This window comes from Budorcas taxicolor, chromosome 3, assembly GCF_023091745.1.
Source record: "Budorcas taxicolor isolate Tak-1 chromosome 3, Takin1.1, whole genome shotgun sequence".
Taxonomy (NCBI): domain Eukaryota; kingdom Metazoa; phylum Chordata; class Mammalia; order Artiodactyla; family Bovidae; genus Budorcas; species Budorcas taxicolor.
This window is the reverse complement of record NC_068912.1, coordinates 95,957,463-95,982,028: the sequence shown is the minus strand read 5'-3', so window position 1 is coordinate 95,982,028 and position 24,566 is coordinate 95,957,463. Positions and strand designations below refer to the sequence as shown.

The following is a 24,566-nucleotide window of genomic DNA, read 5'->3' as shown; positions in this document are numbered from 1 at the left end:
CTCTTGTGCATACGACCTGCGCATGGATACACACACACCTGTATACGTACAGACACACAACGACAACATCTTCCTCCAGTTCAACTCTCAAGCTACGTTCATTAAGGCTGTCTGCCACGTGCACCCTCATTTGGACAGGGAGAAGCGCAGCCTGGTTTGCAGTCTCGGTCCCCAGCCCCTAAAATGGTCTTTTTGCGTGGTCGAGGCCTCGGATCTGGCCTAGGCCAGGACCAAATACCTAGATACAGGTTTGCAGCCACCAAGACCCTCTGCCATCGTGGCGCTTGACTTCTCCGGCGCTCGTCCTGTGAGGGGCCCTACGCCTCATGCTTCCTTCATATGCGTTCGTAAGTCACACTACCTTCTGCCTCTGAGAAGCAAGTCCTGTTATCCCACTTGACAGGTGAGAAGACAGACTCAGAGAGGTGAGGTGACTTGTCCCACGTCTTACAACTAGTACGGGACACAGCAGAATTCGACCTCGTGTGTACCAGGAAAGCCGGAGTCCAGGTTCCGCCAGATTCCAGGCGCGGCCTCTCGCCAGGCACGGTGGATTTCTGGGCCTGAGCCCCTTCTCGGAACCCTTACCCTGGCGCCCGCAGGACCGGCCTCTTCCCAGGCTCTCAACTCCCCCAGGGAAGGAGTGAACCAGAGACCTAGCTGCAGGCGGAAGGAGCGAGGGCATCCACGCGGAGAGCGCGGCCGGAACCCCAAGGCAGAGCCCCAGCCGCAGCCCTCCTCTGGTTCAAGCCCTTGCCTCTGCAGGTCGCGCCCAGGAGGGCAGCCGCCCCTTGCCGCCTGGCTTCCTGTCTCCACATCCTTCTTGTTGAGCGCACCTGAGCCTGGGACAAACGCGCAGAGAGTGATGTTCATCACCCTCCTACTTGCTTCTAGTTTTGAGTGCCTACTGTGTACCGCTACTCTGCTAAACGCTTGGTGTGTGCTATCTTGCTTGTTCCGCAGTCCTTGGGGGAGGTGTGACGTGCCGCCTTTCCGGATGAGTCGGCCGAGGTTCCAAGGTTCAGCGAGGCGACATGACTTGCCCAGGGCTGTAGTGCCGCTGAGCCCAGAGGAAGACTGGCACCCAGATCTGACTCCCACTCCCAGGCGTTTTTCTTCTCACCTTCAGCTCTGGGCTTGTAGGGTCAGACCTGGGGGCTTTCAGTCGATTCCATTCTATTCAACTCGCTGGTTATTCACGGAAACGTAACATTGGTCATCATTCATTTCATTAATATCAAGCACCTTTATGTGCCTGGCCCTGAGGACTGGAGATAAGTCAACCGCGATGGGCCCTTAAAGAGTTCATTGGCCAACTGTGGACCCAGTCACCTAACAATGACCTCACAGGGAGTAGAGAGCTGAGGTGTGAGTGGGCAAAGAAGGGTCAGAGGAACCTTATGAAGAAAGGGACCCTTGATGCAAGACTTTAGGTTTCCAAAATGGAAACATTATTGCCTGTTCTGATAAGTAAAACATTTTAGACATTTCAGCAAAGTGTATCTGGAATATTTCTGTGTGCCTACATTTACAAAAATACACTTTTTGTTACTTTTTAAAATTTGCAAATATGATAAGCACTTGTCATATCAATCTATATCTACATAACCTTTTAAAGAATTGCTTGATATTTCACTGTATGAATGTACCCTAATTTATTTAACCAATTCCCTTTTAATAGGTATTTAAGTTTGTTCCCAATACTTGCTATAATAAAAAAATACAGTGAACATCCTTTGTGAATTTGCCTAATTATTTTCTTAGGATAAATTCCTAGAAATAAGACTGATTAGTCAGAGGGTCAGAGGCTTTTTTCAGTTTTTGATTGCTACCTGTCAGCACTCAGTAAAAGTTGTATCAGTGGATACCCCAACAGCAGTGCATTTTGCTGATCTTTTTAATCTTTGCCAGTTCAAGCAGGAAAAGGGGATCTTGTTGTCACTGTAATTTGCATTTCCTTAGTTTTTCCCATATGTGTTGGTCATTCATGTTTAAAAAAATCTGTGTATAGCTTTATTTATTTTTCTAACAGAGAGCTTCTCTTTTCCTTAATTTGTAATTGCTTTATATAGTAAAATCAGCAGTATCCTCTTATCTGGACATATGCTGCATTTCTCCATTTTTGTTGATCCTATATTGCTATTGTTATACCCAAACTAACATTTTTCATGTAGTCACATCTGTCATTTTTTTCTTTATTCTATTTACAGATCATACTTAACAATTGAGTTTTTTCAAATCCAACTATCCAAAAGCATTTACTTATATTTTATATTAGCACTTTAAAATTTACATTTATTTACATTTTTGAAATTAATTTGAAAATTAATATTGGAATATGTGAAGTAAGTTTGTGGTTTAATTTCTGCTCAATGATTAGTCAGTTATTACAGCACCACTTAATGACTCACCAAGTCCCCACTGACCAAATACCATACTCTGCCTTCTCAGGTGAACTCAGGTCCTCTCTGCTTTCTCATCTAGGGAGCTATTTCCTTTTGCCCTAGTCTCACCCTTTTAATTATTGTAGTTCTGTAATGCTTGAAAGGGCGAGTCACCTTCTGATTCCTGATTCTTCCCTCCCTCCCCAAATTCTCATAGTTATTTTGAAAAGATAGTCTTCTAAATAAATACGTTAGAATTTTTAAAGCTAGTTCCAAAAAGAAAGTGAAAATTTTTTAACCCTTTGGAAATTTGATTTAACTGTCTTTAGACATTACTTTGAGGGAGATTATACATCTTCACAATATGGTATTTTTTCATCTAGGACCCAGAATGACTTTCACTTATTCACAACTTTTACAGCCCTTTGTAAATTCTGTCGTGCTTTTTTTCCCCTGTAATTCTGTTTTTTAAGCATTCTTTGGCATTTTGTATGCTGTTGTGAATGAAATCTTTGCACTCATTACAGTGTTTAACTAGTTATGGCAGGAGGACAAGAAAGTTATGGGTTATAGTATATATATCTTGAAACCAGTCTCCTTTCTGACCCCTCCCCCTTTTAAATTAGTTCTCACAGTTTCCTGGAGCTGAGTTTAGAAGGACCTGGAATTGACCAGGCCAAGGAAGGGAGGGAGGGAGAGGCAATTTTGCACAGACAAAACAGTGCAGAGGCCCGTGTGATCTGCAGGTCCTCCTGGGACTCTGGAGATGGTGTTCACTTGCAGGGTGGTCTTCTGGAGCATTCTTCTCCTGGTCTCCATCTCCCAAGACGGCCTTTGGAAACAGCAATTGGGAAATCAGCCCCGGGGCCTGACAGGCCATCTAAACTTAAGCCACTGCTGCGCTATATGAGCCATGCTGGGCTCACCTCCTGGCCACCTTGAAATCAGACTACCTGGAGGAGGCAGCGGCCAGGCCACCGAATTTCAGGGGAAGGGAATTCGAAGAGGATGAGCATTAGGGCTAGGCTCTTGCCTGAGTCCGAGTTCCGACTCCACTTCAGAAATGCGTGGAGGAGCGTGTGTTAGCCGGCGTATGCACCCAGACTGTAATCCCTAGGTCACTGACCAAAATGAAGATATGAGGGAGGGATGGGGCTTGGAGGAAAGAGACCTAACCTGGCAGCCCCAGCCCCCACCCTGGGCCTCTTTCCCTCAGATAAAAGAGTTCTGCCACTCTAACTTCCACCCCCACAGGCCCACAGCCCATTCCCTCCACCCCTTCTTTTGCGCTAGGACTGCCCTAGTCTTTAAACTGTGTATGGTGGGTGAGTTCCAAGCTGCATGACTGGCTTAGGACCCGAAATTGATTGGCCTGGAGCCCAACATGTTAGCTCTCTTTCCTGGCCGTGGTGGTGGCAAGGTGGGGGTCAGGAAGCTGGCTCACAAATAGGCCTTTGTGCCCCAGTGGGTGGTTCAGACTCTACGCTTGAGGTGATAACTAGGTACAGACCACCAACCCCTCCCCCCACTTCCAGGTTCCTAGGCCCAGGCCAGTAAGTTACCTGGAAATTTCTACTGATGCTCTAGTACCCAGCCCCTTGGATCCCTTACCGTCCTTGCCAGAGGCACAGTAGGCACAGTGTGACCCTGCAAGCTCTCCAAGTGCCTCTGCATTCCCCTCCCCTCTCTGAAGCAATCCACATCATGTCATATAAGAGGAACCTGAGAGAGGAAGTGACTCTTCCAGGCTCATCCAGCTAGGTGCAGGGTAGGGGAAGCAAGCTCTTCTTTGCATCTACAGAAGAGACTGGTTGGCGACTTGGAGGAGTTGAGGCCACTTTCTTTACCCTCAGTTCTCTGAACTGATCCCCCAGGGATGGGTGGAGGAGGGGTGGAGGAATCTTGGGGGTTTCTTCACTCCTTTCTGTGCACCTAGAACCCCCTTCACCCCTCAGGATGGACCACACTGTGCCTCACTGCTGGGCAAGACTCCAGCACCACCTTTCATGCATCCTTGGCACCTGTGGTCACAATGCCTGGCTGAGCAGGGCTGCCAGTATGGAAGGGAACCTGGGCTGGAGTCCTGCTTTTGTCACATTTCCTCCTTTTTGTCACATGGGAGTAGAACTAAGGCTTCATGGGAGCATCGTGAGGCTTCAGTAACACAAGTGATGTAAAGTCCTCAGTGTCTGACACGTAGTGGACTCAGGTGTACTGGATATTCTTATTTGTTAGCAGTTGTTGGATGAATGATTTTGTCTTTCTTCAGAGAGGAAAACTGTTTCTTTTTCAGTACTTTTTCTTTTGTTTTTGCCTCCATCAGAAGGAAGACTGGAGAGCTGGTGACAGGAGCCTCCACACTTGAATCAAAATCTGAAAAACCCCCTCCAGAGTCAGAATTCTGATGGATCTGCATGGCTCAGAGAGCTTGTAGCAGGCCTGGGCTATTCCCTTCCTCGGTCACTTCACCCACTCTGCCCATCACCTTCTCCTGGGACTCCATTAACCAGAGCATGTCTGCTACAAGGCACAACGTGGTAGTGTCAGTAAGAAAGGAGCAGCCCAGCTCAGGACACACCCCCAGCCTCTGGAAGCATCCTCACCTTTTCTCTTCTCAGGGGCCTCCACTATTTGGAGCATGCCTGGCACTGCTGATTCCTAGGAGAGATCCCCTAGTAGGCTCTGGACCCCCATGGCACACTACCACTTTTATTCCACAGAACCTGTTCTTCATTCTATGTTCATGACTTCCCATAGCATGTAAAAAACTCATAAAACCTACCCCTTTTCGTATGAAGAAACGGAGGCATGTAGGCAATAGCTGTGCAAGCCAGTTCCCCACTGATGCTTGGTGTGGTTGAGGAGGCCAGAAGGGAGGCTTTGGCTAAGTCACTTCATTGCTCTGGCCCTCCATTTTCTCATCTGTAGGTAGGCCTGCTGATCTGGAAATGCTCTGAAATGAGAGAAGGACTATGCATACACCCCACTAGGAAGATGATGATCCCCACGTAGGATGCGCCATCCAGCTGAGGCCCTGGCATCCACCTTTGGAATAGAGCAAAGTTCCTGGCCTCCACACCTGGTTTCCCATGCATGTGCTTCCACCTGACCCCCCAAACACAGAAAAATTTCAGTAAGACTCTCGTTGTTGCCACCTCCTTGGAAAAGTCCTACACAAATGTTAGCAGTGTGTGCCCAAGGAAGGCAAGAACATTTCCAGGGGGCTGGAGACCTGAGCCCAGAGGGGCAGATCTGATCCCTAGGATGCCTACCTTCTCTAACTCTGGGATCTGACTCTTGGGCTTGGGTGGCCCATTCATTACAGAGGGGACTCTGGCCAGAGCTCCTAGATGGGGTTCACCCCTCCCCAGAGCCCCTCTGACTGCCTGCATGAGGGCCTCCTCTGGGGTCCCACATCTCCTGGCACTCCTAAAAGCATTGCCCACACTGCCCTGGAGTTGGTGGCCCCAGGCCAACCCGGGACTTCTGGGTCAAGGGTAGAGGCTGCAAATCTGTGTTTAACAAAAAGCCTAAATGATGGATGGATGTGTGTCAAAACTGACCCAATTTCCATAAGGAAAAGGCCACTTAAGTGCCCTTAAAAGTACTTCAACTAATGCTGATTTGATGAAAATGCATGATGGAAAAAGCATTTATCTTAGAGTATGCTATATAGTAGCTGTGAGACTTTGGGCAAATGATTTAACCTCACTAAGCCAGCCTCAGTTTATCAATGTAAGAGACAGGGATTGTAGATCCTGTATATTTCACCTCAGAGGGCAGTTTTGCTATTCATTCATTCATATAACACTCACTGACTGTGCCCTATGCCAGGCCCGGTGAGGACACGCCTGTCATGGTCCACAGAGGAGATTCTGTGCAAATAATCACAATGATGTGATAAGTGCTCTACTGTGGGTAAGCACAGGGATTAGAAGGGGCCCTAACTCATCCTGGGGATTCCATGAGGTTACCTGGAGGAGGAGGAGTGGGGTGGAGTGATCATTGCCTGAGTTCTGGAGACAAACTGTCTGTGTTTGAATCTGACTTCTTGGTTTACCAGCTGTATGACCTCAGGCATATTACTTACCTAATCTCCCGTGCTTTAATTTGCTCACCAATAAAGTGGGGATAGTAATATTAATAGTTCCTACTTCATAGGATTGCTGTGAGATGTAAATGAGCTAATACAAGTAAAGCACTTAGTGTCTGGCATACAATAAACATGATATAAATATTCACCATCATAACAGCCATCTATCAAGCACCTGCACAGTGCCAGGCCCGTGCTAAGGGATCTGTCAATGATCAGATTGACACGGACTCTATCCTCATGGAGGCAAAATCTGAACTGAGTATCAAAGTACAAATAGCTTCTTATCTAAGGAAGGTTTGGAACAGCAGAAGGCAAAGGAAGGAACTCAGTGGGTGCTGACATTTCACAGGCAAGCAGAGCAGGAAGACTACAGAGCGGACAGAGGGGGCCTTTCAGAGAGGTGGGAGGGAAAATAAAGAAGTGCAGAGTCCTGGAAGGCAGAGGGGAGTGGGTGAGAATGTTCACTATACTCTGTTATCTGTGGGCTAGAAGCTACAGCTACTGAAGCAGCTCATGGAAGGCGTCTCACTGATGAGGGGAAACAGAACAGGCATGAGGGTTGGCCTCAGATCCAGACTGGAAGGTCAGCTTCTTTCCCTACTTGGACATGCCTCTTGGACAGTGGCAGTTTCTCCGAGCCTCAGTTTTCCGGTTACATAAGGGACACTAACAGTAGGGACCTTAGAGTGATGCTGAGGCAGTCGTGGGAGGACAGTGCACAGAGCCCCCAGCACCACGCACAGCCTACCTGTGCACTCAACACCAACTCCTCTACTCTCTTTCTCCTCACCAGCGCCAGTTGGTTTTGCTCCAGCTCCAATTAATTAACTGCTTCAGTAACTACTGGGTGCCCAACAGCTACGTGCCAGACCCTGGGCTGGCTCAGGGAATAAATGGATGACTACGATCTGGTCTCTGCTCTCACAATGTTCCCAGAAAGGCTGGATGTTAGAGATGGAAGTGACCACCTTATTAGTATTGATACGTGACCATCATTTCTTTGTTTGAATTTGGTTAGTAAGTCCAAATTACTGTGTGCTTACTTCGAGTCAATTTGCTAGGCCTTGAGGACATGAAGTAACTCAGACTCTTTGGGGAGCTCACAGTCTGGGGTCGGGGGAGGGACATGTGAGCTGAGAGTTCCAGTTCAGAGCGATTCAGTGCTGCAACAAATCCAATCCAGCTCAGCACAGTCCCCTAACCTGGAGAGTGTGCGGGGTGTGGCTATGGTCTGGTATACCAGCCATCGTGGAGGAAGTGAAGCCTAAACTGAAAGTGAGGGCTGGATGGATGGATGGTGCAAGGAGTCTTATGGTGATAGAAGAGCAGTCAGGGGAGAGGGCCTAGAAAATTGATGCTTTTAGGAAACTGCAGGTATTTCAGGATGTGTGTTGAGGGCGTGGCTGGAGATACAGATGGGGAGGGAAGTAGGGACAGATGACAGGTGGTTTAAATCCAAGTCAAGTTTGGATTTATTTGGAGGGCAACAGGAAGCCTTTGAGGGGATAAGCAGGCGTGTGGCATGGTAAGGCAGGTGTTTTAGAAAGCTCTTTCTGGCAGTTAGGTGGAGACTGATCTAGAAGAGAAAGGACTGGAGAAAGGGGGATCAGTTAGAATGTAGTTTTATAAGCCAAGTGAGAAATGAAGGTCAGTAGGGACCAAGGATGAAGGTTTAGGGAGTGGAATTTGGAGATGTCAGAAGCAGAAGCTATGGAAACCTTCTTAAATCAGTGCATGTACTTAAGAGGCAGTGCTTAAATTCTGGCTCTGATGCTCTGGGGAATGAGTCATTTTGGAAAGCTGAGTTTCCTATAAAAATGTGACTTTTTAATCCCTCTTGGCATCCACCAACATTTAAAAGATGTTATTATTGTAACTATTACTTGAAATGCTTTAGTTGTGTCATACTTTAGCTGAAGGTGGCACTGAACTGTCATAAACACAGAAGCTTTGGTGTTGCAGATCTGGGTCCCAGACTCTGCTCTGCACTAGCTCTAGTGCTCGGCCAAGTCACTACATCACTGTGAGTTCACTGCCTCTTCAAAGCGGGGTCGAGATGACCCACCTAGCAGGTGGTTGTGGTCTTACAGGAGGTAATGTACACAAAGCTCTAAGTATAATATGGGCATATCCTGAGTGTTCAGCAAGTTAGTCCTCCTCCCTCCTCCACCTTCTCACAACACCCTGGGCTGACCCTTACGGACACCAGTAACTCAATGACACTTTGTGCAGGGCTCTCTGACCTTCCCTGAAGGACCCCAGAGCAGTGCTTTGGACTTCTTGTGTCTGCTTTTCATGTTTTCTGTGTCTTCCCCCATAACCTGCCATTTCATACTGCTGTCATCACCCAAAGAGCAGTTGTTCTCTAACTCCCTTACATATTAGCTAAGAGTTGAGTGTTAATCATTTAATCTTCACAACTTTATCAACCAGGTACTTTTATTATACATTTCACAGCTAAAAAGCTGAGGCACAGGAAGGTAAAGTAATTCCCAAGGGCACACTATTAAGTGGGGGAGTGACTTGAATTCAGGCAATATGGCTCCAGAGGCTATTCTCTTAACCACACATTATGTCACAGTTAATAGACTGAAGACTGGAGAGCAGGTCTCTTTTATCGGTGTTTCCTTTCAGAGGAGATTTTCAAAATGCAGGAGCTGCATGGCCAGTTGGGGTTATTAATGGTGATCTTCCAAAGCAGACTGGGACAAAGGAGAAGCACTAAATGTAGAGGGAGGTTCAAGGCAGGAAAGCCTGGTTGTTGCATCTGACCCTCTTTGTGACTTTTAGATTAAAAAAAAAAAAAGACTTGATGAGAAGAACGGACAGATTCAGCTTTCCAAATGGTCTGATGTTGTCTGCATAATGTAAGTGGGGGGGGGTGTCAATCAAACCCACTAACAATCTGATAAATACAGATTCTCCTTCCAGAATAGAACACATTTAACTTTTTGTATACAATTGTAGGGAGTTCTAAGATCCATGTTTGGACATGAAATTTAGTTCTTTATGGAAGAGCTGTGGACCTGAAAATCAGAGCCTGGGGCTTGAGTTCTACTCTTCTACTGCCATTCTCTGCGACTTCAGGCAAGCATCTACTCTCTGAGCCTCATGTACAAAATGGAATGATCATGCCTGGCATGCTTCCCTCATTGCAGTGGACTGTAATGATGGCTATGGAAGGTGTGCTAAAATGCAAAGTGCTGTGCAAATGTTATCAGCACATTGAGGTTCAAATAATTTACTCACCTTGGGTCACACAGCTATTTAGTGGCAGAACCAAGGTTCAAAGTGAAAGACACTGTAGTCTCTGGAATGTTGTGTATGTGTGTGTGTGTTTAGGTCTCCCTCCAAGAATTTGAAAAAGGGTCAAATGAGATAATGCATGTGGAAGGGTCACTTAGACTATAAAGTGAATTACTCCTGGAGTGAATTTAAGATTCCACATCCCATCTGCCTGTGGGATTCAGGACTGGTCGGATGAGGGGCTGCAGGGGATGGTGGAAGTGTGTCAATCAGAGATGCTGCTTATGGAGACAGTTAAGACCTCCTCCCACATCCACATGAACTTCTGTGCTTTCAGGAAAATCTGGAGCTCTGCAATCTCACTGACCAGCACATTTGACTCAGCATGGCTAGCTTTGAGAGTAGAAATTTTAATACAACTGCAGACTTATTTTATGTTTTTAATGTCACCAATAAAATCTATAAAAACCTGAATCCTCTTCTTTTACACTGAAAAGGAAAGACTCCATAAAAGAACTCACAACTTGGATGCTTGCGATTCAAAAATGAACACCTGTGTGTCCCAAAAAACTAGTGATGCCCAAGCACAACACCACTGTAAACCAGCAAACTCCCCCAAGCTGCACCTTCTGAGAGGCAGCAGGAAAGTGGCAATACTTCCTTAAACCTCCAAACAATTTTCCCAAACATGCAAGTGATAATCCAAGAAATACAAAGGAATGAACTGGACTGAGGCAGGGATGACTGCAGCCCTGGAATGTCACTCTAGACAGCTGGGCAAGAACACAGGGCACATGTTCTGACGGACACATTTCTGTGTCTGGAGGCTGGGATGTAAAGCCCAAGGAAGCAGTAAAGCCAACGGCAGGAGGAAGAATTACAAAGGACACTGCTGTTTCTGTGGGGACAGTAAGTGATTTAACGTTTTTCTTGGTTCCTAACTTTCTATGTCATTTTAATGTTGTGTTTGTAAGAAAGGACATAACATTGCTCTGGGCTCCTGTTCTAAAGCTCAGTAGAACAGAATGGCATGAGTGAACAGTGATACGTAGCTGAGGTGTCTCCTAGCAGAGGGACCAATACAATAGGATTTCATGAGACCGAGCAAGAACTTTTCAAGGCAGGGTTGAAAAAGGGTGTGTAAACTTCATACAGGTTCAAGTAGCATTTAATAACTTTTATGAAATCGGTTTCAGAGTAAAGTCTATATTATTGGAATACAGAAGTGAAGGTGATAGAGGGGAACAATATGATGCAGTCAAACCCAAATTAGATGGAACAGGTCAGACACGAGAGTGAACTCGAGAGTCGCCTCCCTCCAGTCCCCACCCACACCATTGCTTGCTGGTCCTGAGTGTGGCCTGAGTTCAGGGCTGTTGCTTCTCCACAGCAGCTACAGAACATGGGCTCCCTGGAGAAAGAAGAGCTGGTGCCCGAGTACATCTGCAGCATTGGAAATGAGCGTCTTGTGGGGCCATCAGTTTGGGAAGGTAGGAATGGAGCTGGAGAGGAAGTGCTCAGGTTGAACTACCCCGGTTTGGGTGTCTTTTCCTTACAGCCTCCCTGGGGCCAGAGAAAGCCTGTACACAGGCAGATGTAGCACTAGTCTGTTAGGAACACACTTCTCTTAACAGAGTGTTCAGGGGAGGTCCCTGGTTTGCGTGTCAGAGAAAAGACACAGGTGGAATTTTCCTGGCCAATGCCCATTTCTAGGCAGAGGGAAAATGACCAGGCATATCTCAGGCTGTTTTTAGAGTCTCCTGAGAACCCCTTGGTTTGGGTCAGGGGGATAAACCCAGCGCTTAAGACTCTTCTGGGCACATACAAAATGTCAAATCAGGATCCCAAAGCCTAGGATAGAGACCATAAGTGATACAAAAACAGATACGGAAAAACATTTCAAGACTGAAAAGAAATCACTAGTGGTGAAGGTATAAACAATTCTTGCAAGAACTAAATTCCCACCCCCAAATCCATAGATTATTAATAGTCCACATTTACTAAATCATCCCAAATTATTATATGTAAGTTCAGGCAATACATGTCTTCTGAGCTGAGCCCGCAGGTTTGCTCTCTCAAATATATGACATCAGAATTTTCAGCCACAGAATGAGATCCCTTCCATTTGAGATAGGAGTCTACCATCTAATACTGAAACATTAAAACAGTGGGGCAGGTTCCTTATTACAGCCGGGCTCAGAGTCCATGGGGTGGCTGATCAGTCAAGGTGCTTAAAACACCAAGTGACAGGGTCCAAATGTGTGATGGAGTAGAGGGAGAAAAGCGCAAGAGAGAACTGCGTTCAGTGTACACTGATGGACCAGCAACCTGGGAGCTGGTATCCATGAGGTTCTACCTGCCCAAGAGCAAACCTAACAGCAGCTTTCTGCAGCTGGGCCAGACACTGAAGTCCTGGTACTGGTCCTCTTCACACTATCTCAACATTCACATCGTGAGCTTAAACAGTTTCTCACACTGTAATGGAACAGCAAATAACTCCCAGATGGGTCCTGGGGACCCAAGGCAGCAGCAATAAATAAATATCTTGCTATATGTCAGATGCAGTCCTCAAACACAACCTTACATCTTAGTAAAGGAGTCAGGAAGTATCAACAAAAATGATATGCCTTTTGTTTTCCTACAACAATGTTTAATCTCCATGCCAAGAAGTCCCATTTGACTTTTTCCCCCTGCCTCTTAAAATTAGGTGACAAAGTAAATCCAGTCATGAAAAGAAAAAGGCAGGGGTGTATGAGCCCTGGCTCAATGAGACATATCAAATACACAGCAGCCTGGTGTCACAGGTCAGGCAGAATGGTCCCAGACCCTGTGTGAAGACAGGCACGGGAGAGGTAAAAATCCTACTTCATGATCACTCACACTTTACCAGCGCATTAGTCATTGAACAAAGGTGAGGCGAAGGGGGTCAGGGTGGAAGAGTTGTAATTCTCTACAATGAGGATTGGGAACATATACTCGCGGATGGGAAATTTTAAGTAGCTATGTTTATTATTACTTTTTTCCAGCAATCTTGCAAGAGGCAGAAGTGTGACATTGAGTTGAGTGAGACGAGCGTGTAAATGGGTTGATGAGGAGCCCTCCTCTTGATGCAGCCTCTGGCTTGTCAAGGAATGGCTGGTTCCACCACTGAGCCATGTTCACTCTTTTGCTTCAAGGAAAAGGGTTTCTTGAGGGAACAACTTTACCTCCAATAATGACTTATTTGGGTCCAGCTGGGTTACCTAAAAAGAAAGAAAATATATACTCAAAAGACTGGAAGAAGCACTATTTTCTCTCATGGCATTCAGATCCTGTCCTGAACTTTGATTTTGAGCCTACTATGTACCAGCATGAGCATTTTAACACCTACTATTTTCATCTGACTCTCAAAATAACCCTGTGAGGTAGGTGTTGTCCCCATTTTATAACCAAGGAAACCAGGGCTCAGAGAGGCCAAGTCTCATAGTTTAGTGGAAGAACTAGCATTTGACCTCAGGATGTACGTTCAGAAGCTGGAATCTCTTCCTGGGCAGGTGGAGACCCACAGCTCAGCTGGGACAACAGAGCAGGAAGGCCTTAGGAAAGGGTGCTGGTTAAAAACTGATTGGCATTCCAGAGGACACATACTTGTTTAACTCTGGACAGCAGGGAGGACCTTTTCTGTTTGGTGGGAGAGGGCTAAGCTTTTGGGGCTGATCTACATGCTGAACACACCTGCAGCAGAGACTATACGGTGCCCATCCCATGGAGCCCAGAGACGAGCATCTCCCCTACTGAGGAGAGGCTCCCTAGGGAGGCATATCAGTCTCCCTGTTGGTGGCATTGGTGAAGATATTTAGTTCCAAAAAAAGGAGGGAGTAGATGCCATAATATGACTTTATATTTTAGAAGTAAAAATTATTTTATAATATGAACTAGTACAGGGAATAAAGCTAGACAGAGTCTTCTTGGCTCATTGGGGTATGTTGATCACACCCCAAATCAAACCCTATATTAGGGTTATGGCTTCCTTGATCACTGGCAAGGATGTCATGTGGGGATTTTCTGAATCCAAGAGTGAGAAAAAAAAACCCAAACTTTCCTAAAGGGAACATGAATTTTAAAAAGCTGAGACATACTAATACTAGTTTAGTGATATGGACAATGGGCTGTGACTCCAGAAAGATTCTGGTTTAAATCACAACTGCGTAGCTATTAGCTTTGTGGCTGTGGAGTTAGTATCAACCCTGTAGGACTGATATGAGGATTAAGTGAGGAAAAACATAATTAGCACAGTGTCTGGCACAGAGCAGGTATTCAACGATGGCTGCCATACATGTGAGTAACTATAAGGGTGGATGATGGACACACAGATAAACGGACAGCTCCAAGTGTGTGTGATGGGAGGCTGGGCAGTCTGCTCAGTCAGATTTGTGTATAGGAGCTCTGGGCCCCTGGGCAAAGACTACAGCACTTGAGAGGGCAATCTTGTCCTCTGCTCAACTCAAGCCACACCTAATGAGATAGCTCTGCTGTCTTCTCCAAGATGATGGGAAGGGGACACCCTGGGGGCCTGAGTGTCACAGGCAGGGTGGTGAACTGAAGAAGGGAACACTATCTTTGACTGTATCCAGATGGAAATCTGGTATGCCCAGGAGGGTCATTAAGGAGGCACATCCGCCTCCAGAATCCTCTCTGCTTACAAGGAACCCATTGCAAGGCTGCTCTACTGATATCTCTTGGGCTCTGGGCAGATGGGCAGACAAGGTGGTGGGGAGAGCCTAGCCTGCTGTCTGTCTTCCAATGCACAGGGGGGAGGGTGGGGGGGGTTGAGGGGGGGCAAGCTGCAGGCAAATATTTACCCACTTCCCAATTAACGTACAACACTGCGCTCTCTTCTGTCAACAAACAGAGCTATGCTGCCTCTGCCTCTGACTCGTTGGCATTTTCTGCCCAGCTGCTTCTGCTATTGTTCTTAATTAACAAGCCAGAGCTCTTCCAGCATCTTCTACTTTGTTATTTGTGGTTCATAAATATGATGTTTGCTGGGAGAAACCAAAATCATAATAGTGCCAGGGCTGTGCATACCAGCAGAAAGATGGGCCTAGAAGCAAAAGAGGCTGGGAGATTGGACCCTGGAGGGCGTATTATCGATACACAAGGTTAGATGTTCGGAAAACACACCCAGTTTTCACTGTGTCTGATAAAATTTGAGTGATTTTTCCCAGTCAGTTTAAGTGGGAAAGCTGGGATTTGAGAAGGAGAAAACTGTAATTTCTTGAATACCTATTACATGTCGAGCACTTTAAATATGTTATTTAATTTAATCCCTAAAAAACTATGCACGACCCCATGGACTGTAGCCTACCAGGCTCCTCCCTCCATGGAATTCTCCAGGCAAGAGTACTGGAGTGGGTTGCCATTTCCTTCTCCAGGGGATCTTCCTGACTCAGGGATCGAACCCAGGTCTCCTGCATTCCAGGCAGACGCTTTAACCTCTGAGCCACCAGGGAATTAACTAGGCAAGGTAAGACGGAGATGACAGAATTGAGGCTCAACATGGCTGCCACTTGTTTAAGGCCACATAGTTAGTGAGCGTCTGTCTATACAGTACAGTAGTTAAACACAGTGAGGCAACAGGTTCAAACTCATAGCTCTGTTACTTACTACTTATATGACCTTGAAGAAGTAATACAACCCAAGAGTCTCAGTTTTCCCACCTATAAGATGGGAATAGTAGATTTCTCTTTTATAGGTTGTTGTGCTAGTTAAATAGAATAATGGTGATGAAGGCTCTGGTACAGAGACTGAACCAGTAAGTGCTCAGCTGGTAGCAGCCATTACTAGCTGGAGCACTGCCTTGGGTGGGGACTGGATCTGCCTAACTTTAGCTGGAGCTCTTTCCCCAAAGTCTTCTGGAGCCCAGGCCTGCACTAGGCTCTCTCTCTTATTTCCATCTTGTTGCTCAGCAGAAGGGCTCCCTTCTCTCTGATAGATCAATGTCTCAGTACTTGGAGAATCCCTTCAGCAGGGCTGTGCCACCAAAAGACTGCTCACATTAAATGTGGTCGTGTTGGGGCTGCTCCTTCTGGTGCCCCGTATCACAAGCAATTTTTTTCTCTGAAGGTCATTTCAGACAGAAATTTAAAGTGAACAAGGACAATTTCATTTCCATTCTCATCTGTCTGGAGTAGACAGAGAGACTGTACAGAACCTAGTGAGATGCAGGATGCCATGCCTTTCCTCAGCGAGACTGTGGCTATACTGTGAAATGATCCTGAAGTGTTCTGGGCCCCATTCAAGAAGGATTGGGAGTGTGCTGGAGGGACCTCCTGTTAGGGAGGAATCTAAAAACCATGTTTTCTAACACATATCTGAAAAATGGGGTACGTCTTCCTGCTGCTGTGGGGGCAGGGAGGGGGCTGTGTGCCCTCTTTGAACATCTGCAGGGCTGGCAAATAAGCCAGGCAAACAGAGCAGATGTGTTCTCTGCAACTCCAGTGAACAGAGATGGCAATGATAAGGTGAAATTGTAGGGGAGCAGAACCTCAGCTGGTCAGAAAATACTTTTTAATAGAGCAGCAGGTGCTGGTGTGGCCACTACTTCTCTTTCATCTTTCTTCATTCCCCTCTTGTCCTGTAATTTTCTTCTTTTTCTTTTATCATCATCATCATAGTAGCAATCAATTCCAGTCGACCCTTGAACAACCTGGGGGTTAGGGGCATCACCTTTCTAAGCAGTGGAAAATCACATAATAACTTGTAGTCATCCCTTCATATATGCAGTTCCTCCATATTTGTGGTTCCTCTGTATGTGGGTTCTGCATCCATGATAAAACTGAGAATGGCACATTATTGTAGCATTTGCTGCTGCTGCTGCTAAGTCACTTCAGTCGTGTTTGACTCTGTGCAACCCCACAGACGACAGCCCACCAGGCTCCCCCGTCCCTGGGATTCTCCAGGCAAGAACACTGGAGTGGGGTGCCATTTCCTTCTCCAGTGCATGAAGGTGAAAAGTGAAAGTGAAGTCGCTCAGTCGTGTCCAACTGTTAGCGACCACATGGACTGTAGCCTACCAGGCTCCTCCATCCATGGGATTTTCCAGGCAAGAGTACTGGAGTGGAGCGCCGTTGTCTTCTCCGGTAGTATTTGCTACTGAAAAAAAAATCTGCCTATAAGGGAACCTGTGTAGTTCAAATCCATGTTGTTCAAGGGCTAATCATATTCAGTGCCTACAGTGTAGCTGGAACCATGCTAAATACTTCATATGAAATGCTTTTGAAGTAGTCCTCAAAACAGCCAAACAAAGTATGTATTATTATTACCATTTTAAAGTTGAAGATACCATGGGTTATCTTACCCAAGGTTGCAGATTGAATAAGGTTTAAAAGTCAAGTCTGCCTGACTCCAAAGCTAAGGATAACCAGAGTGCCACTGGCCTACATGTTGACAGGCTGCCCTGGGGGACAATACAGGGGTTGGGAGGGGAAGGGAAGTGTTCAAAGAGGGGCTTATTTGAGGAAGAAGATCATGATGATAAAGCTAACATTTATTGAGCATTTAATTTGTATCAGCCACATTCTAAGCACTTAACATTTATAAAACAATTTAATTTTCATAATAACCCTCTGACATAGGCACAATTGTTATTTCTATTTTACAGATGAGGAAACTGAGCCATGGAACATATTAATACTTGCTTAAGTTCTCAAAGTTGTTAAGGGCAGAGCCAGAATGTGAGTCAAGGCAATTTAGCTTTGGAATCCATATGTTTAACTATTGGACTATTTTGCCAGAGGTGCTGCTAAGCGTAGAGTCCACACAGAGAAAGACGTTGGATGACATGACACTGAGGTTGTTTCTAACCAAGCTTCTAGGATATAAGATCTTCATGATAAGAATGGCAAAAGGTCAAGGGTCAAGGAAAAAATCCTGAAATGTTTATAAAATACGAATACAAAAATGCAATCTGAGCTTATGTCCTGCCATTTACTTGGGATTTTACTGAATTATTGACTTTCTAAATCAACAGAGAAACCCTCCCTTTGGGACCTTCTTGGGGAGGAGGGGCCGTTCTCAGATAAGAAGTACGGCCTGACTTTGTCTAGGTTAGAAAAGGAAAGTCAATCTTCTTGATACTTTATTCATTATATTTAAGAAACCTGGAAAAAAAATGTTCTCATCAAGTTTACATTTTAGCAAACTGGCTTTTGTTTATGTTAACAAAAATGAGACATGCTTTCTGCCAAAGAGTTATTCTTTTCTAGGTCACTTTTCTCAGCAGTTTGAGCTTTCATGTATATTGTACTTCTATTATTTCCCTGGGCATTTTTTCCCTGAAAAAGTATTACATTGCTGCTGAGAAAAATGTGAATCAATATGACAGTTTCTCATCCTTAGGCCATACTGAGTGAGTCCTACAATGTTAGAGTGGGAAAGCTCCTTAAATGCCAAATGGTCCAAGCCCTTCACTTCTCTGTGGGCAACCTGAGGCTCAGAGAGGTCAAGTGACATGGCCCAGATCACTTGGTTGATAAGGCACAGATACAGTGCTCTACCTGTTTCTAACTTCTGATTTGAGGTTCTTTCTAGTCACACTATTTTGCTTCTCACTTAACAAAAATGCCTGAGCAGAAATATAACACTAGTACTAGGCTGGGAGCTACCTGAGAGTAGGAGCTGAGTAATACTAAGAATAACGGTAACTGCAATATATGAACAGTACTTTATAGTCTGTAAGATATTTATACAAACATTAAATCAAAATCTTGCAGGGTTGGTATTATTAGTCTTTTATGTTTTATTTAGCTTTCCTAAGGTAAGCTTTTATTTTAAAATTGAATAAAGGAAAGTCTGGATCTAATACTTTCATATTTAGAAAAAAATGCTAAGTTCAACAATTGGTTTTGGAACAGAACATCTGCAAGCAAACAATGAATCTAGATGCACAGACATTACAGCCTTCACAAAAATTAACTTGAAATGGATTGTGAACTTAAATGTAAAACACAAATCTATAAAATTCCTAGAAGATAACACAGGAGAAAATCTAGATGACCTTGGGTATGGTGATAGCTTTTGGGATACAACACCAAAGACACAATTCATGAAAGAAATAATTGATAAGCTAAACTTCATTAAAATTAAAAACTTTGCAAAAGACACTGTCAAGAGAATGAAAAGACAAGACAGAGACTAGGGGAAAATATTTGCAAAAGACACAACTGATAAAGAGCTATTATCCAAAATATACAAAGAACTCTTAAAACTCAACAATAAGAAAATGAACAACTCAGTTAAAAAATGGGCCCAGAACCTTAAACTAACCTCAGTAAAGAAGATTGACAGATGGCAAATAAACATATGAAAAGATGCTTCTCCAACAGTATATGCCATCAGGGAAATGCAATTAAAACAGTGAGATACCACCACACACCTATTAGAATGGCCAAAATCCAGAACACTGACAACACCAAATGCTGACACTCATTTACTGCTGGGGGAATGCAAAATCACATAGCCACTTTGGAAGACAGTTTGATGGCTTCTTACCAAATTAATCATATTCTTACTATATAGTTCAGTAACAGCACTCCATGGTATTTACCCAAAGAAGTTAAAAACCTAAGGTCCACACCAAAATCTGCACACAGATGTTTAATAAGCACCTTTATTCACAATTGCCAAAACTTGGAAACAACCAAGACGTTCTACAGTAGGTGAATAGGTAAACAGATTGGAATATCCAGACAATGGAACATTATTCAGTGCTAACAAGCTCTCCAACTACCGTAACATATATTGTCTAAATCTTAGAGCTATCCTAAGAGACTGGACTAATTTATCCTCATTTTCACAGATGAGAACACCAAAGTTCAAATAGGGACATTACTTGCACGTGGTCATACAGCTAAAAATTGGTGGGGCTCAGGTCTTCTCCAAATCCTGAGCTCCCTCTACTCCATGAAGTAGGTAGCACAAAGGCCACATATGTAAACCCCCATATTCTATTTAGTAAAACTGAATACATCTGCCCTTGGTTTTGTTCAAAATTAGCATTTACTTTGAACTTGGAAGAACAAGTTGTCTTTCTGGTAAGCTATGAGTAACATATTCTGTTAGCTGTGTATGTGTGCTTAGTCGTGTCCAACTCTCTGCGACCCCATGGACTGCAGCCCGCCAAGCTCCTCTGTCCATGGGATTTCCCAGGCAAGAATACTGGAGTGGGTTGCCATTTCCTCCTCCAGATCTTCCCAACCCAGGGATTAAACCCACGTCTCTGTGTTTCCTGTATTGGCAGGTGAGTTTTTTTACCACTAGCGCCACCTGAGAAGCCCCCAAACATGTTCCATTACTTACTCTATTAAAAACATGCATATTAAATATTACAAGTTTAAAAAATAATTACCAATGTCATCACTATCAAAAAATTTACCATTTATTTGGCAAAGTGTCAGGCACTATACTAGTTGTTCTATATATTACCTAATTAAATGGTCACAACAATCCTATGCGATAAGTACTCCTGTTATTCTCATTTATAATGAATTCGCTGAGGTCAAAAATGGTTCAGGGACTTGCCCAAGATTACACAGGTAAGTAGGAAAGATAATGTTGGAATTTGCACCCAGGTTTGTGAGCTTCTAGCCTGTATCTGATGCACTGCATTTCACTTCCTTTTAACTTCTGATCCTTCTTCTAAACAGAGGACAGCTAATGTAACTAAATGGCTTTTCTTGGCCATAAAGAAAGCAGGCATTCTGCAGCTGTCCTGGCTCATGTCCCTGTTGTGGCACAGGCTTTGTTGTTCCCCACAGGAAAATAAGCTACCTTTTGTCACTATCAATTTGGTCCTAACAGCTAATTGTTCATTTTCTTTAAACACCTTTTGATGAGCTGGGAATCCTTAAAGAGGGCAGTTATACCCACAAAGTATCAGAGGAAGAACTTAAGACCCAATCTGCTGGTCGTGTGCTGATCCGGGTGTGAAAAGGCTTTGGTAACTGTAAAGTCTTTTGCAAACATAAGGGACTGACCATCAACATCATCCACAACACCAGCTGTAGCTCCTAGCAAATTCTCCTCTACATTTGCTGCAGGTGGTAACGCAAAAAGAACTTCCATTCTGGAACGGTTGCACTATGGGGCTGGGGCTTCACTACAGCTTATTTACATTCCAGCTTCCAGTATAGTTTCTGGACCAATCTGTCTCACAGGATCACAGAAAAGAGTGGCACTGGGGTGAGGATTTCCAGGAAAGAGTGAGAGATGCTATTCTTCCCATTATTAAAGTGTGGTAGAACAACTGGGGTGCTCGAAGTGAGGGTGGGTGGTCTTCTGTGGCTGCTAAGCACAGGAATGCCTATAGGACATTTTTATGTTTTCAGGTGGGAAGAAGAGAGAAAGAAAGAAAAGTTAAAGGAAGAACAAAGGGAGAGAAAACTAAGGTCTAGGCTGCCCTATGTGTTTTTTTTAAAAATAATATTATAATGATAACAACAGTTAACATTTATGGGGGCTTACGAGGTGCTAATTGTACCAAGTACTTTATAAGTACTACACAAGCCCATGAGGGACGTACTATTACCTCCACTTTAAAATGAGGAATAGAAGCTCAGAGAGTTTATATAACCTGCCTAAGATCGCACAGGTGGGAAGTAACAGAGCAAGGATTTAAAACTAGGTCTGGTTCCAAAGTCTGTTTTCTTAACCACCACATTAGGTACTTCTACTACTGTAGTCATACAATGCACTATTTATTCTTTGCCTCTTGCTTGGAAAGACTATCCCCTTTGTGTAACTGAAGCATAAATTTCCCCACAATGGAGTATATTACCAACTCAGACACTTGGGCAAATTTCATTCATAGCTCCTCAATTATCACAGATCTAGTGATTGTTAAAGCTGGAGGGCCTTTAGGAGTCCATCTCTGTAATAGATGGGGAAAGAAAAGCCCAGTGAGTGGAAAGAACTTACCCAAGGTTACTCAGCACTCTCAGCAGATCTGAGACCAAATCTGGATTCTTCATTCCCAGCCTATGCCTTTAGACAGGCTGTTTAATGAGGATACCAATTCTAAAGTGTTCCCAGTAACGAAATGACCTCAAACTTGGTATACTGTCAGGGAGATCCTAGGCACCAAAACAAAAAAATGTGATCCTCTCCTTGCAGTGCTATCACTGATGGTGGTTTTAGTCACTACACTTTTTTTCTTTTTAAAGTTTAAAGCAGGTTTTTTGAGAGAGACACATATTCCATAGGCAGAATGCAGTCCATCTCATAAGGCGAGAGTGGCCTGGTCACTGTATTAAAGGGTAGTGGAGAAGACCCAGAGGGAAGAGAGACTTCTATCAGGAGAGGTGGGGGGTGGGTTGTGGAGGGGAAAGCCTCTTTAGTCTAGAAACACAAGAAGACCCAAATTGGCAGAATGAATATAAAAAGCATAAAAAAATAGAAGAGGCATGCCTCCTCACCCTGGGAAGCCCAAGATTAGTCCTGTCCCTCCTGGGCTCTGGAAGACACAATTTCAAGTAACTAAAAGGAAGTCCTGCCTTACAGAGTGGTTTGCAAGCTCACTGTTTCTGAAAGCTTAACAAACAAGGTATAGGCAAATTCATTAATGAAGATTCTGGAGTGTGGCAAGAGAAAGCCAGAGTCACTCAGCCTTGCTGGTGTGGGTTACAGGTGTACCAGGAAATGGGTCTCATTCCTCAAAGCAGCCAAGATCCTGAGGGGTGGGTTACCTTTGACCCTGAGCACCTGGTGCTGATCTGAAACAGTCTGCGAAACATTGATGGAGGGGACATGCCTCACTTTCAGAGGCCCATATCATGGAAGGCAGCCAGGATCTTGCACAAAAAGCTCCTGGAAGAGAAGCTCAGAGTTTGCCTCTGATAAAAGATGAATCCACAACACCACACTAAGACAAATGAAAGGAGAGAAACCTGTTAACTGTTTAGATTTAGAACTGTTCAGTTCAGTTCAGTTCAGTCGCTCAGTCGTGTCTGACTCTTTGCAACCCCATGAATCGCAGCACGCCAGGCCTCCCTGTCCATCACCATCTCCCAGAGTTCACTCAGATTCACGTCCATCAAGTCAGTGATGCCATCCAGCCATCTCATCCTCTGTTGTCCCCTTCTCCTCCTGCCCCCAATCCCTCCCAGCATCAAAGTCTTTTCCAATGAGTCAACTCTTCGCATGAGGTGGCCAAAGTACTGGAGTTTCAGCTTTAGCATCAGTCCTTCCAAAGAACACCCAGGGCTGATCTCCTTCAGAATGGACTGGTTGGATCTTCTTGCAATCCAAGGGATTCTTAAGAGTCTTCTCCAACACCATAGTTCAAAAGCATCAATTCTTCAGCGCTCAGCTTTCTTCACAGTCCAACTCTCACATCCATACATGACTACTGGAAAAACCATAGCCTTGACTAGATGGACCTTTGTTGGCAAAGTAATGTCTCTGCTTTTGAATATGCTATCTAGGTTGGTCATAACTTTTCTTCCAAGGAGTAAGCGTCTTTTCATTTCATGGCTGCAGTCACCATCTGCAGTGATTTTGGACCCCCAAAAAATAAAGTCTGACACTATTTCCACTGTTTTCCCATCTATTTCCCATGAAGTGATGGGACCGGATGCCATGATCTTCGTTTTCTGAATGTTGAGCTTTAAGCCAACTTTTTCGCTCTCCTCTTTCACTTTCATCAAGAGGCTTTTTAGTTCCTCTTCACTTTCTGCCATAAGGGTGGTGTCATCTGCATATCTGAGGTTATTGATATTTCTCCCAGCAATCTTGATTCCATCTTGTGCTTCTTCCAGTCCAGCGTTTCTCATTTAAATACTCTCATAGAAACTCTGATTATTGTTCTTTAGTAGACATGGATTAAGTGCTAATTAGGGAGGCAGTAAAAAAAAGGTCTGGTGGGTTTTGAATCTTCGTTCTGCATGAGTGCTCTTGAGCAAGTCACTGGACCTCCAGAAGACCCAAATTTCTCACCTGTAATGATAGTATCATTCAATACCTAATAAGCTCTAATAGACCATTTCTCTGGGTTTCTCCTGTCACTTGAGAGAGAGCTGAACAAAATATTTGAGTCCATCTCCGTCCTACTTAAAACTCCTACAAGATTCCATATGACAATAGGATAGTTCCTTTTTGCTCTGACCTCATTTCCCCCAATTTGAAAATGGGTAAGTTTCCTGGCAAGGCTCACAGCAAGCGAATAGTGGAAGGAATGGCTGGAAAGGCAGTTTGGAGACAGACTGTGAGGGACTCAAATGGCATATTATGTTTAAACTTCTTGGAAAAATTTTTCTCTCAGGCTTTACAGAGACCTGGAATAGCATACTAGATGTACTCTTCAGGCAGAGTGGCTGGGGAGAATGTAAGCATTCTGAATGCATTTTAATACTCAAGCAGAGCCATGCGAGCTGGTGTGTGCGTTAACTCTGCACGCCAACACAGCTCAAGAGCTGGAGCTTTGAACAGGAGTTAAAAGAGTTGAGTCCCTAACGACATACAAAAGACTTGCTGGTGTGATTTATTCTGATGTATTTACTTATCCAATTACCAAAACAGCAGGAGATCATTAAATTTTCTAGTTACCAGATGCAGCACGTTCAATATCTTAAATGTTACCAAGGCTCTCTCTGAGCTATTTTGATATTACATTTCATCTGCCCAAAGCTTATGAAACTGGAAGGCAAGAATCATGAAGAGAGCAGGTGTTTTCTTTGAAGGCTGGTATAGTGGGTGTTTCTACTGCACCAAACTTATACCAGCTCCCAAACTCGTGGATTTAAGGAAAAGTACTCTGATGAGAAACAGAAGTATTTAAGAGGGAAAATGTTAAGAAAGTGGAGATA

At 44.4% G+C, this 24,566-nt stretch overlaps 1 protein-coding gene across 1 annotated transcript in view; it reads right to left on the bottom strand.

Moving 5' to 3' along the window:
• Window positions 1–12,711: 12,711 nt before the first annotated feature.
• FAF1 (Fas associated factor 1) overlaps window positions 12,712–24,566 on the bottom strand; it is a 487,842-nt gene continuing 475,987 nt past the window's right edge. Inside the window, exon 19 of the mRNA XM_052636540.1 lies at window positions 12,712–12,968. Coding sequence (XP_052492500.1) covers window positions 12,885–12,968 — 84 coding nt within the window. The 3' untranslated portion in view covers window positions 12,712–12,884. The remainder of the gene's footprint in view (window positions 12,969–24,566) is intronic.